Here is a 14,238-nt window from a genome sequence, read left to right as displayed (position 1 = left end):
CATCGGGGTAGCAATTAGTTCCAGCTCTGAGCTCCCATTCAGAGATCAAGACACTTGAGCGTATTTTCACCAAAAACTAAAGGTGTACCTTTTGACAGGATGGCCATTGCTTGTGCCTCCACTCTAACCAACAGGGCGTCACAGTTAGGTGATTACTTTACTCTAGTTTGTTCAACAGAATTAAGGCAGTAGTATTTATTTTGCCTGACAAGTGCATGGTTTTCACAGTGCTGTTTAAAAGGGAAAAAAACCACTGCATGCTGCTAAATACAGACATCAATTCTTGCAGTTATTACTGACCTCTTTTTTTAAGGCATGAGGAGTCTTGATGTTACATTTGTAATACTATCACAGAAAGAGCAGATCCTGCTGCAGACTTCCTGCGTTTAAAGCACTTGAAAATGTTCATAGAGAGGCTACTGCTTTGACCTTCCATAAAACAAAGGTGGAATCTCAGACTACAAACTTGCTTTTAGTGCAATTACTTTATTCTCTTCTCCCTAGTTACAGGGAAATGTGAGTCTAAATTAAATACTTTCTGTGTTCAGGTCTGGCTTCAAACAAGATTGTGTTTCTTTGTGTTCTGATTTAAGAACATTGTATTATTCCTTGGATTTAGAGATGAAACTATTCAGCAACTTTCATCTACTTATTAAATTCCTCACTCATCAAGGAATTAGTTACAATTTTGTGTAGAAGTATTTTCTTATTCTTTGCTGCAAAGACAGCAGTAAAATACGTTCCAGATTAGCAGCACCATTCTCTTCTGATACAGGCTATACTATAGTGCCAGTATAATACCTAATGCACTGCAGTGTTGCAACAGATGAATCTGGAAACTTGCATTTTACTTGTGGATAAGTTTATTTAACCATTTTTAAGTTACAATAAGTAAACAGTATATTAATGTAGTTGTTTCTATGCGTACGCAATTCAGATACGTACATAGTTATTGCAATGTAGATTTGAAAACATTGTATTGTAAGTGGAGTGATGCTGAACCACTTTATTAAAATCATCTGACCTATCCTTAGTTACACTGTAAGATTTCTTTGTTTCACGCAATAATTAGCGGTGCTTGTTCTTCATTAATTTAAAATGCAAAGACTTGCACCAATGGAGAGGAATTATCCAAAGGTGCATCTGTTTAAAAAATAGAAATACCAAGAACTGGCAGTTTCCTGAGTGATTTTCATGAAAAATCTAGTTGGTATAAAAGCAAGAGAAGTCAGAACCTTACCAGGGGTAATGGGTAGATATTACTGTATTCAGGAAATATACATGTAGGTCTTTTGTTTGCTTTCAAAAATACAAGATCCCTTGAGTTTTAGATGACCTTGGTTTAATTCTTGTCATCAATGTTTTCCAGTTCAAAATCGTAGCCAACAAAATGCATGGAAAGACTTGCTCAATTTGGTCCACAGCCTGAGGTGAAACCTCACTGCTGTTTAAAAAGATGAGGTGGAAAAAAACTCTTCTTTAAATTGGTTTCACCATCTTCATTGACAGGTAGTTCTGCGGAAGTGAGAGGGAAAGAAACAAGAAGTGAAATAACTGTCATTTTCAAAAAGAGATTTTAAGATTCTAGCTGCATTAGAATGCATTCAGGACATCCTAATTTCAGTTAAAATAAACAAAAAATATTTCAGAGTAAAATAGAATGTAATCCAGATGCAGGTTTTAATTGTGTAGGTTATTGACACTTAAAGCAGTTATTTGCTTCAGCTCTAGTTTTAACAATTATTTCTCATTAAAAGTCAGCTGTAACAGTGTATAGCTGTTAGCTTTTATAAACCTTACATTCCTGCAAGAATTGAGACAGAATCTCTTATCCAAAATAAAAAGAGAGTATGCTGTTTGTGACTTATAAAAGCTAGCCTCACCTACAGCTAAACAACAGTAACACTTAAACATTCTTACCGGCAGTGAATAGAGGAGTACTGCTACAAACAAGAGGATAATCAGCAGGATGATAATGCCTATGAAGAGCCATTTAAACCTGCGCCACACAATAAATTTCATTGTCTTGCAGGGGTTTGTAAACCAAAGGAAGGAAGTATCAGGTCGGCTGTATTTTGAAAAACAAACAAATATTAATCATACTTTAAATACTGAAAATACTTAACTTTGATTGTATAACATATTAAGAAATTCTGGGTTTAGAGCTGGAGAGACTTTTTTTTTAGCATCAAATTGCGGCTTCATTCAAATACTGTGCCATTACACTGAAACCACCTTGCATTTTATCCTTACTCTTGTGAAAGGAAACATAGATAGCTTTTAGAAGCAGTTATTCAAAGGACATATATAGTTCATGTATAGTAGCTTGGTTGTAATGCTTTTGTCAGGGACATCATAGTAGCTAGAAATATGTTCTTCAAGCTAGTAAGAGACAAATATCTTACTTTGGTAGATCTAGTTTGGGGTTCATGTTGGGTTCATCTCTTCCTTTACCAGCTGGCCTTTCCTCAGCTTCTTTTTCATTGACAACTTCCAATGTCATTTCAACTTTACCCTTCAGAAGACATATGACAAACATTGTATCTTATTGAAAGAGCAAGAAAAGTACTCGTTTGATGCCTAAACATAGTAGTCCTGGACAAGCTCATTTTGTGTGCGTCTGGGGAGCAGTGGTGGTGTTCCATTTCCATCTGAAAACATACATACATGTTTCTGTGCTCTGATGGTGTCTGAGAATGATAAATAGGAAAAAACCCCAACAAAATAGCACACAAGATGTTTTTGCTGTTTCCTTAGTAGTTGCACTTTAAGCTATGTTTTGCTTTTTCCAATTTACTAAAAGACAATTCTGTTTTTCTTTAGAGAGCAACCCAATGACTGCATCTTGTCCTAATGACTAAGCATCTTGGTTTTTTATTGCTGTTGCTGAGAGATGTTTGTTTTTTTTTTTTTTCCCCCTTTGTTGCTGAGTTGCAGTATAAAGTTTTAATAGCAAAAGCACTAGAAGGAAATGGTGTATATATTAAAAAAAGATTAATATTCTAGCAAATGATAAAATATATGAAGAATTAAAAAATTCATGTTTAGACTTTGGACTTAAATATATGTTTGAATATCTTTAATTATGAGAGTTCAAACATACAAACAGTTAATTAGTATTTTTTCTCAGATAGATCTTTGCAATTACAAGTAAGGTTATTTTTAAGTAATTTTGAAGAGAAGTGAAATAATAACCATAAACCATACCGCTAAAACGCGAGAGCCATCCTTTTCAACACAGCATGGCCACCACCCCTTCATGGATTTCTGTTCAAAGAGAGAGGCAGTCATGGGAGCCTTCTGAGAACTGTCTGCTTTGTGTTCTGGAATCATGTCCATATTGCACTTCTCCGGAACTTTTGCTGGAATTATTGTTTTATGTAAATCAAGTTCCACAAACCCTAGGAGATGAACAGAATAAAAGACAGGATTGCATCATGCAACCAATCAAACAGCAAAGTGGTTCACCATAAACCTTTCCCATATCCAAAGATGTTCTAGAAAAGAAAGTGATCAACATATGTCTTACGTTCCTATTTGTTTAAGCATGTTGTGAGGCAGGCAAGTTTGACACAGCAGGCTGTTTTTACAGTTATCTTTTTAGTGTTAAATGCATTAGTATTGAGAAAATGTATTTAGCAAGCTGCAGTATCAGCCCCCCCCCCCCCCCCCCCCTCCCCTTTTCCTTTTCGTTTTCGTTTTCGTTTTCCTTTTCCTTTATGAAAGATGAAATATAATGCTTAAGTAATTTGTAGCAGTTAAATGTATTATTTGGCCAGCAGTAGCTGACTTTCAACATACAGCCCTTATATAATTCAAAATTGTTTTGCTTTCTTACCAAGATAGTCATCCAGGGAGAATTTGTCATTATCCCATATCTGGATGATCAGTTTGGGTGGGATTCTGAATTCTGTCTTGTCAAGACTCCAAAAATGTTCCTAATATTTAAGAAACAAAGAGGGTAAAAAAAGAAGAGGAAAGATAAAAAGAGGAACCTGCCTGTGTGTGTACAGCAAATAAAATTATCAGAGCTAGTTAAAACCTACACTTTAAGTACAGAAGTCTTCAAAAATGCCTACCTTTTTGGAAACTATGCAGAGTTGCTCTGCTGGGAGATAGTCAAAAGGAAAAACGAATCTCCAGTTGAAGTTTCCCTCACCATCCAGTGATCGGTAGTGAACATCTGTTTTCTGCTTATTTTCCTCATTACCAGGCATCCATCTGAAAGTACAAATGGACATCTTTGGTGTCTGCAGTAGAGCCACACCGGTAGTTTGTACTACAGTCATGTTACTGAGTGACTGCAAACAAGCCAGAGAAGCTGCTCACAGAGGTATAGATACTTACCTACTCTTTTAATTTGATTCTAATTTGGTATTGTTAATACAAACACCGGAAACAAACTTTTGATCTCCTAAGACTATTTCTCTGTGATGAACTGGTTTATGTTACTATTTATTTTAGGAGGAGTTGTTAGATAAATACTCTATAGTCTTTTGATTTCTGTTGAATTTTTTACATTAGGACTGGGAAATGTAACAAGGTTTCAGGATAAGTAGCATCAAAGCTAACTCCCTGCTTGTTGTTACTTCTCATCTCTAGGTTTGTTTTCTTTGTAAGGCTGCACTTCTGGGATCTTTTATAACACAGTAACTGGTCATGCTGTATGTTATAGTACTTCTGAGCTTAGCACTAATTTAGAGGGTACAGGGTACAGTGATTTGCCTGAACCAGATTGTTTTGGGAATTCATTTTTCTGGGCCAGGATTCCCTGAACAAGATTCATCTCCAAGTGTTAGAGGATAAGGTGCTCCTACCCCTTCACGTAAATGTCACTCATTTCTTCCCCTGTGATGCTCTTTTCATCCAGAAGGACGTCTTTGGTGTTCCAGACAATCACTCGTAAGACATACCTAAAAGAAAAGATGTTCAGAGAAAGAGAATTGAGTTTACTTTATCAGGGCTGACAGATGGTGTGCATAATATACAAATACTTACTTTTTGGCTTTTCGGGGAGTGATGTTGAAGGGAGGGCCTGGAGGTCCTAAGCTTTTGGGGAAAACATCAACCCACATCTGGAGCTTTCCCTGCAGTGGCAGAGAAGATGAATGAGGAGTGCTGAGTACATATTCATCATGGCAATTCCCTGGAAATGCCTACTGCCTTGCTTAGTAGCAACTTCTAGCCACAGAGAAAACTCGCTTAAACCTCCACAGGTTACTATTTTCTGTTCTCTCAGATGTTATTAAGTGCAGTGTTATTCCTGTCTGATTATTTGAGGCTGGTGGCCTTCCTGCTCTAGAGAAGCAGTCCCATACACTAGACTTAAGTGAGGCAGCCACTGCAGACTTTGTACTCTATTTGAGATATAGGCTCATTTATTTATTTAACTTCAACTTTTCCGATTGCTATGGAAATGCAGTATTTCTGTATTCAAGAAACTGAAGTAAAACCATTTCACAGTACCTGAGGGATGTTGGGCTGGAAGGTGCTATATAAGGTCCTCGTTTCCACATGCTCGGGTACCAAACCCTGGGTTCTGAGGATATGAAGGGCAAGCCGCTCTTCACCTGGACCAAGGTGCTGATGTAGTACCTTATTGGCTTCTGAAATAGAATAAAGGAATAGAACAGGGGCTTATGATGCAGAATTTGCATTTAAAACTTAAAAATAAAACAAACAAACAAAAAAAACTTTAAAAAAAAAAACCTTAAAAAAAATTAGACTTTAGCACAAAACTGTGCACATTAGAGTCAGTTTTTTTCTTTCCTTGTCTTTCATAAATAGTGGAGGAGTTTTATATTTATACCAATGTGAATTTAAGAGAGAAATACAGAATAGATGAACAAGCTCACCGACTTCCTCCAAAGTATAATCTCGTCCCCCGTAGGTAATCCTTCTACCATTTTCAGAGAAGACAGGAGGAGCGTAGCCTTTAAACCTGGCTATGTTTTGCAATAACTGGGTTGGTTTCAGCTGATCACGCCAGGTATTCACACCTGAACTTTTAGGAAAGCAACAAAACATAGCCTAAAATTATTCACCATTCCAGGGCATTGGCAAATTATGTAAAATATATTTACAAGCTTTAAACCAATCCAGAAAGGACAGAAATGTAGCTCCTGGACCAACTGACTAATTTTGACAGTAACATAATTACCTTTTGAGACAATGTGCATTTTTCTTTATGTATCAAAACAACAATTTTAACAATGCTTTCATATTAATTGTCATGAATAAGCCAGAAAATTGTGTTGTATGATTTCTATACAGAGAACACACATTTTAGCACAGGAAAGGTATACTAAACTGTTTAACGTTGTTTTCAGCTAAGACTCTTCTGAAGCTTTTGCAGCTTTACTTAAGATAATGCAGTGAGGTTAACAACCAAGCAACAGAGGCCAAACTGTTGTTTTTAAAACATATAATTAAGATGAAGAAAGTGCCAATTTGTTTCATTTTTTACAGAGTGAGGACTAGATCTACCAGCTACAACTTCTGAATAGGCAGTATGACTTACGTGCAGTACTGCTGTGGGATGCCACAGTGAGATCCATAACGGGACAGAAATCTGTTCTCAAGATCAATTATGGTTTCACCTACTTTTTCATCACGAGTCAATGTGTCGTAGTCATAGACTGAAATTTTCAGATCTTTTTCTTGAGGTAAGAAGCAGCTGAGTTCATACATTCTAAACATAAAAATGTCCAGTTAACGCTATTGCTCAAAAAGTTTATTTTTGAGAAATGACCTTTATAAGATGTTAAACGGATGCTTTTGGTGTTGATAATTCTAGCAGCAGTTACTACTGCTACACCGCTTGGTATTTGTACTCATTAATAATTATGTTTTGTAGTCTTACAGATACTACAGCATTCCTTTTTGCACAATATGCTGCTAATAGCATGGCTATGTTAGCTACAGTATAAAAAATACGCTTGCTTAATCCATAGCTTTTGTATGATTAGAACGTATTTTTTTTAGAAAAATCACAATACAAGCACAGCTGGAGCTTCTATAAATGTTTCAAATGTTTTCTCAAGAGTTAAACGTTTTCCGTGATTTTTTATTTTTTTTATTTATTTTTTTTTTTTTGCATTTCTTTATTCTGTTGTTAGACAGGGCAGTTTTTAGATGCACATTGTTTGTGTTTGTGCTGTTTATCCGTTACCAAATTTAGAATATTTATAGATGAGCCAAACACGTTTGCTGCCCATTGTTTTCAAAGTGAAATGCCTTTAGGAGCTTAAGTTGCAATTGTCCTTAAATAACTGTAAATACTGCACTGGATCTTTATAATAATGGTTAATTGTATGACATTATCAGAAAGCATGAAAACATTCTAGAATGCAAAAGATTAAGAACACAAAGAAGTTTGTTACCTGCCAAAAATGGGGTTGAGAGTATTAGGCACATAATTATCTCTGTCTTCAATTACTTTTTTGCTTAGGGATATTTTTATATATGGATCACACTATTCAAAATAAGAAGAAATATTGTTAAGCAATTATTATAAGATTAACTGTATTTAATCTCTAGTACAGCAGAGTTGCATCATGGACATTCCAAAGCCAACAAGTCTCACCAGCCCATTATTATCCTGGGGTTGAAGCTGCAAAGCTCTAATGATATAAATTCGCACAATACACTCCTGAGGCCCGCTGTCTGGTAGCTCACGGAACTGTCGGGGAGGAGCAGGAGTAGTGGGATCATCAGGTAAGGCGTAGATTTTAAAGGATCCCTAAAAAGTAATACAGAGACTCAGTCAAGATAAATGCAGAAAAGTCAGTCCTAGTTATCCTATGCATGTACGCAGTTTTACATAGAAACAGGAAAATCACAGCTTAATTCAACTTAAATGTAACTCAGAAGTCATTTAACTTGGGTAAGACCACAAAGGCAAAATTACATCCTGGGAAGGTTCTGTTGCATAGGAAAGAATGCATTAAGGTCAGTTATTTATTTTAAATTAACAACTATCACAAACAGTGTGAGCCCATGTGCAGCTGTTCCTTCTATGAAAAATGAAAAGGACCATACCTAAGCAGTTAAAGAGCATCTGTTGCCCCTACTAACACATGCCTCTGTATTTATCTGCTGAAATGCCTGCATTTAGACCTACTTAAATGATAAGCATTTAAATGCTGGATGCAGTCTCTTGTAGTTTGTTTTTTGCCCATTACCTGAAATTTACCTTAAACTCCCCAACAACTGACGGATCATCATTGTCCTCAGATTTGCCTCTGTACAGCTTAAACGTATCACAGAAATCTGTTAGGTTATTAAATTCAGGTACCTTTTCCAATTCACAGTCATACACCTTAAGGAAAGAAGAAAGGATAACAGCACAATTTAGAAATCGTTGTATGTATCGGCTCCAACAGCAAAGCATAGTGTATGTTGGGTAGAATGTCTTGTGGAACTAAAGAATTTAGTGCTATTTTTATTTCTACATCTAAGTGGAAGCAATGGAATATTTGGAAAATGTGCTATCAGGCTTCATTTAAGCCTCGTTAAAAACAGTAAATAGCATTTCTCCACCTTATCTTCACTTTGTTTAAGTGTATTTAGATAAGGTGTGAAAGTGGTATGGTTTCAACCTCTAACAAATGAATGCTAAATGATATTGCCCTCTGTCTGTTCATACGGTCTTAGTCTGGATGCTTAGGAATACAATGGCATTTGACTGAAGGTCAGGCTAAACTCTTAATGCTTCTCTTAGTAAGTGTAGTTATGTGGTAAAGAAGCAGCAAAGTTTTCACTTTCACCACAAGAATTATTAACAGACCTTCACATGAAATCACATACAGGTAAATTTTGAGGTTTTAAAAAATGAAGGGTACAGCTTTGACCAGGTTTGGGGCCTTTAAAGTTGTCAAATATTCGTTTCTTTTTTTCTAGAGCAATACCTTCAATGTGTCATATCCTTTTGTAATATACTGTCCGCATTTCTCATGTTCTCCTATTGAAGCATAAAATTTGCTCCACCAATCAACAATTTCTTCTTCCTTTAAAAAAAAAAAAAAAAAAAAAAAAGGACATAAGACTTTATGGGATGGTAGAGCCTCTCATTCCATGCTGTGCAGCAGAAACAACAGTTAGTAGTAAAAGGAAGTTTTTTGTAAAACTCATTTGTTTGGATGTAAGGAGACTCCTCGGGTATTAAACAGATCATTAAATTGAGGGGATTTTGAATATCTAGGGGTTATTACATCTATATTGAATATTTTTCCTGAATTTCCCATTCTACAAGTCAATGGTATATTTATAACACACACTGTCAGAGATTGCAATGATCATCTATACTCTGAAAGTTTAGGGAGCAGTACTTGATATACTGACTCTCAATTGGAGATTTCAGTTATGAGAAAGCAATGTTTAGGTTTTGAAAAATAGTATACATTACCTTTTCCGTAAGCTGCTCGTGAGGATCAATTCATTAAAAAAACAAACCCAAAACAAAATAGAAACAGTTATGAGGATATGCTTTGTAGAATTTAATAGACTTAAGCTTATAGAGCTTTGCTTTCTTGTATTTTTTTTTTTTTGTATACAGTTTTGCATGTAAAGTAACTAATATCAATAACTTACAACTTCTAAAGAATAGTCGGACAGCATACATATAACTTTTTAGCTGCTGTCTATATGACCTTGATGTTAAACTTGATTGAAACTATATAAGAAGTGAAAAACAAACTAACAAAAAAATCTCAAGCTGCACAAAGGACTGTGAGACATTGCAATGCTGTGCTTTGTTCTTCAAATAACAAAGCAAAACCGTTAGCATTGCTGCATTCAACCCTGGCTTCTATTTATTCATTTCAACAGCAGTTGGAGTATTCACTGCTTTTCCACTTGTACTTGCAGAGTTCACTGGATCTGATTTAAACACATTTTCATCTGAAATAAGAGCACTTGCACAAGTGAATTTATTCCAGAGATTCATTTTTCAAACAGATTTCACATACATAAAATTGAATTTTTTTTTTCTTTTTCTTTTTTTTTTCACCTTTTGGATATCGACTTCTTTAAAAAAAGCAATTTGCTAAACCTCAGCAGCAGCATTTTCCCCTTCTACTCCCATTATTTCATCTGCTAACAGGCTACAGAATTTCAGGAGCCCGAAAAATAACACCAAGTGAATTGTAAAATGCAGTAACAATCAGGATATGTGCCTATAGATTTATCTGTGCGATAACAATCTGCTCAATCCAAAATGCTTCACCTGCCAAGTAACAGATACTGCAAACAAGATCAGATGTTCCATTCAGAGCAAGCTTCATGCGTTCCATTTGGAAGCCAGAATTATCTAGCATAATTTGTTCATGCTCATATTGTGTACATTGTGGCTTAATTTAAAGACATAATTTGTACATTTTGGTGCAAAGCAAAAGAAATATGCAAAGCATTTTATGAGTACGAGCCAAATGCATCAACAGGTTGGGATATTTTTCTGATATACCATATTCTTTTAAGTCTATTTCTATTCTGAAAATATTTATCTTGCAGGGATTTTCAGGCCTGCTATGTTTGAGCAGTCTTGTCTAACTGTAAAAAAGGAAAAAAAAAAAAAAAAAAGCAAAAAAAAAAAAAAGCCCCATAAATATTGTAATTCAAGTTGGTTATTCTTAGAAGCCATATTTCTAATTTGCAGAATTTATAGGCAAAATGTAAGAATTTAATAAATTGCTGTATTTAATGCACTTCTTTGCTTTGTAAAGAAATGGTTATGGAAAAAGCCAAATTTTTGGGCCTTTTAAAATCATCAAAGCAAACTGTGTTTATCCTTATGGACTTGGATACTGCTGCTAAAAAGTGGTAAGCAGGCTGTGCTCATAGAATGCCAGGAAAACAGGGTAAAATGCCATGTGATAAATTTGAGATTTTGGAGTGAAATATTCACGTGGTAAAGACCATTTAACAGTTACTGCTTTGTTGTTGCTTGTTTTTAAATCTATTAATTGATTTCACTATCGCTTCTTATATGAAAAGTATCTTTACACTGAACTATTAGCTTTTGAATATCTTAAAATTATGGGAAAAAAGAGATGGTGGATCCTTACCAAAAGTTAGGGTTAGAAATTTATTTACTGCACATTTATTTCATTGTCTGGAAAGCAGACTTTTGAATTAATTTTATACACCAATAGTGTGGTTAAATCATTCTTCTAAATTTTGGTGCTTTTAGTACAAAGATTCTAAATGATAACTAATGATTTAGTAATATTTATATGCTATAGCAATAATTAATACAGACTTTGTGGGATATTTATAAGTCCCCAAAGACAGTTACCTTAATATTTTTAACCAGTCTTATTAGACTTACTTATAAGAATCATTTCCTCCAAGATCTCCATATGGAATTATTGCTAAGAGAAGCTCAGCCAGAAGACCACATCCCATTAACATTATGCTACCATTCTGGTCATCTCCATGCAATATTTCCATACATACATACATGCACTGTGGTTGGAGAAGCCATTTTGCTGAGTGCTGTTGACATACTGCTTAAACACTGGAAATTGGAATGTAATTGATGAAATTTCTGCCTTTTGTGATATTGTCTGCATATCACTTATGCCTTCCACAGATGTATTTGTTACTTCAGCCTGATTTACTTTGAAAATTATTCCTTCTCTCATACAGATGCTATAACTGTACACAGGTTTGTACTATGTTTTGTTTGGGTGATGTCAAACTCCAAAAGAAATTATGTTTTGACTTATCTAACATTTAAAATACTTCCTACCATAAACAAAATCAGCTAAAACTACTCACACCAGTTTTGCCAGTGGGTTCAGGTATTTTTGTTTTTTAAACTTTTTTTCTTAATTTTTACTTCCTTTAGAAATGTTATCTGTACCATCTAGAAAACATTTCTATCAGAACACAAGGCCTAATTCAGATTAAAAAAAAATAGACATTTCTCTACTGTTATAAATTAAATATTCAGGACGCTTAACTTATATGAAGGAAATAAGTATAAGAAAATGTTATATGAGACAATTCAGTTATAAAATTTCATGACATTAAAACACTGAAGAAGAAATAAAAGAAGAACAATACCTTCAGTGACATTATAGCAAATAGTTGACATTTAGAAGTATTTACTTTGGGACCTCTGTAGCAATGAACAAATAGGAATGTTTGAAAAATCAAAATTATAGATTAAAAGCCTACAAAATGAACAAACTTGAGGGCACCACTGAACCCATTTGTGTCAAGAAAGCTCTATCAGCAATTTGTGAAAATATCTTCTAGGTTAAGTTCTAAAATTACCAATAATTTTTCCTCGATAAGATATTGTTTGGAATTTGCCTTCTCTCAGGTTCCAAGCCAGGAATAAAATTCTGCAAGCTGAATTATTTTTACCTGTAAAGTAAGACTGTACTGTGGTAGTCCTGAAAGAATCAGAGCAGTAGTGTAGGGAGAGTCAAAAGACACAAGAGAACAGGAAAGAAAAGAGGTGTTAGCATAGATAAAAGTTGTTTCAAGTGTTATCAGTTTTGGATGACTATATGCTAAGAGAGGCAGCGCCATGACTGTGGGGGAAAGAAATGAACGGTAGGTCTGTGCTACAACAGTTTTGATTCTGTCATCACCAAAGCATATATACAAAATATACCATCTTTATACACTTTATCTGAAACTGCTGTGTGAGATCAGGCTGCTCTAAAATTTACTGGTAGATGACTAGGTAATATTCTATTACACTATCATATTCTTTCCATTGAATAAATAAATGGATTCCTATGTTACGGGGAAAACTTGATCTTGCATTAAAAGATACAGTTTGATGTTTACTAAATGAAAACAGCGGATAAAATAATTAACTTATTTCCTTTGCTTTCCTTTATCAAAGGAAGTTTGCTCCATCTGACTTTCCAGACAGCTCCATGTGTTACTGACAATGTTGCTGTTTAGATAATCAGAAACCACAGCTCTGAAAAAGACAGTCAAGCACCAAATTTCAGATGTTACCTGAGATGCGAGCAGTGGTTGCGTGTCCTCCATTTCTATTACTGTATCCCGGCGAGGTGCAGCAGACAGTAGACTAACTGTAAGCCAAAGATTTTATTAAGATAATACGAACAGTTACAGAAGATGTAAATTAATTCATTGACTGAAAGCTTGATCCTCCAGAGAAAGCAATTCATCGACATGTTTTGCTAAGAATAGATATACATCACGTTTCTGTGCAGTATACACAAATATTTCTCAAAAATAGAATTAAAAAAAAAAATTGGAAAAAAAATATAGGTGAAGATGTCAGCTTTGCAGTCAGAGCATTTTAGCTGCAATACTGTATTGTTTCTCTGGTAATGAGAACAGTGGTAATACGTAGGTAGTTAAATTTCAAGCTAATGTTAAAGAGGAACTTTAAGTAGCATTCCCATTCTGACTTTCATTTGCACTCTTACTACTCCACAGAACATTGCACTATTTAATTTTTTTATGACCTGAAAAACTATCTCCAATTAAGTATGCAACACAAGAAGGCTGTTCATCAGTACAGTATGCACAGTCAACATCAAAAGTTGGTTATTTTAGCATCTCACAGGAAAGCATAACTTGTCTTTTTCCTGCTTTTTACCTTTCAGTTGTGGAGCAATGTCTTCTTTAGTAGTGTAGGGGTCACAGCGAAAGCTTTCCAGTAAATCAATAGTACACTGTCCCACGATGGGCTTCCGTCCAAATGGTCTATGGTCTATCACTTTAATAACAAGAGATGGAGCGTACAACTCCTCTTTTGGCAAAAGCTAAAAAGCAAAATGTTAGAGTTTGATTATAATGCAGGCATAAGGAAAATGAATAATAAAAATGTTCCCCCTAAATTAGAGCTGCTACTTGATTTATGAATATATGGTGAATTAAATTTCTGACCATGTAAAATGATTCAATAAAAGTCATGAAGAATACTTTTAATTGCCTCAAATCTTCAATATTCTTGAATCTTACACAGCCCCCATCCTAGCAATAGGAAAGTAGTCACACTTCTGCATGTAAATTGATCTTTTCTCAAGTACGTACACCTATATGCTGCACTGGAGCATATCAGACCATACACTTTTTCAACATATGTTAGACACAATTACCTGATCTTCACTAGAATTTTCATGCTCAGTAGCTTGCTTACATTAAGTCAAAAATGAATGTGTATGTTTGTCTTTCCATTCTGACATAACAAATCCCCTTAAAAAGTATGCTGTAACTGATTTTGCAGCTGATAGTGGGTAT

The 14,238-nt window shown here is 34.9% G+C and overlaps 1 protein-coding gene and 1 long non-coding RNA gene across 15 annotated transcripts in view; one reads left to right on the top strand and one right to left on the bottom strand.

Moving 5' to 3' along the window:
• Positions 1-6,665, top strand: part of LOC146759974 (uncharacterized) — a 43,214-nt gene extending 36,549 nt beyond the window's left edge. Inside the window, exons 2-3 of the long non-coding RNA XR_014948894.1 lie at positions 4,214-4,333; positions 6,469-6,665. This is a non-coding gene — a long non-coding RNA (uncharacterized LOC146759974). The remainder of the gene's footprint in view (positions 1-4,213; positions 4,334-6,468) is intronic.
• The window catches only part of MYOF (myoferlin), a 62,260-nt gene continuing 48,867 nt past the window's right edge, over positions 846-14,238 (bottom strand). For 5 of the 14 annotated variants that reach the window (XM_015867133.3, XM_085555188.1, XM_015867131.2 and 2 more), the window contains 19 exons: positions 13,595-13,760; positions 12,982-13,058; positions 11,459-11,515; positions 9,407-9,418; positions 8,910-9,008; positions 8,195-8,320; positions 7,586-7,741; positions 7,383-7,474; positions 6,521-6,691; positions 5,856-6,004; positions 5,467-5,606; positions 4,999-5,087; positions 4,818-4,913; positions 4,080-4,221; positions 3,839-3,938; positions 3,208-3,401; positions 2,406-2,515; positions 1,921-2,068; positions 846-1,515 (listed from right to left, as the gene is read on the bottom strand). In XM_015867133.3, the coding sequence (XP_015722619.1) occupies positions 1,480-1,515; positions 1,921-2,068; positions 2,406-2,515; positions 3,208-3,401; positions 3,839-3,938; positions 4,080-4,221; positions 4,818-4,913; positions 4,999-5,087; positions 5,467-5,606; positions 5,856-6,004; positions 6,521-6,691; positions 7,383-7,474; positions 7,586-7,741; positions 8,195-8,320; positions 8,910-9,008; positions 9,407-9,418; positions 11,459-11,515; positions 12,982-13,058; positions 13,595-13,760 (2,160 nt within the window). In that variant the 3' untranslated portion in view covers positions 846-1,479. Of the gene's footprint in view, positions 1,516-1,920; positions 2,069-2,405; positions 2,516-3,207; positions 3,402-3,838; positions 3,939-4,079; positions 4,222-4,817; positions 4,914-4,998; positions 5,088-5,466; positions 5,607-5,855; positions 6,005-6,520; positions 6,692-7,382; positions 7,475-7,585; positions 7,742-8,183; positions 8,321-8,909; positions 9,009-9,406; positions 9,419-11,388; positions 11,516-12,372; positions 12,402-12,981; positions 13,059-13,594; positions 13,761-14,238 lie in introns of those variants that run through there. The other 9 variants (XM_015867135.2, XM_015867138.2, XM_015867136.2 and 6 more) reach the window with 6 other exon arrangements.

This window comes from Coturnix japonica, chromosome 8 (assembly GCF_054131305.1).
Source record: "Coturnix japonica strain WE chromosome 8, WE-NBRP24, whole genome shotgun sequence".
Classification (NCBI taxonomy): domain Eukaryota; kingdom Metazoa; phylum Chordata; class Aves; order Galliformes; family Phasianidae; genus Coturnix; species Coturnix japonica.
The sequence above is the reverse complement of the archived record's forward strand: the minus strand, read 5'-3'. Positions and strand labels throughout refer to the sequence as shown.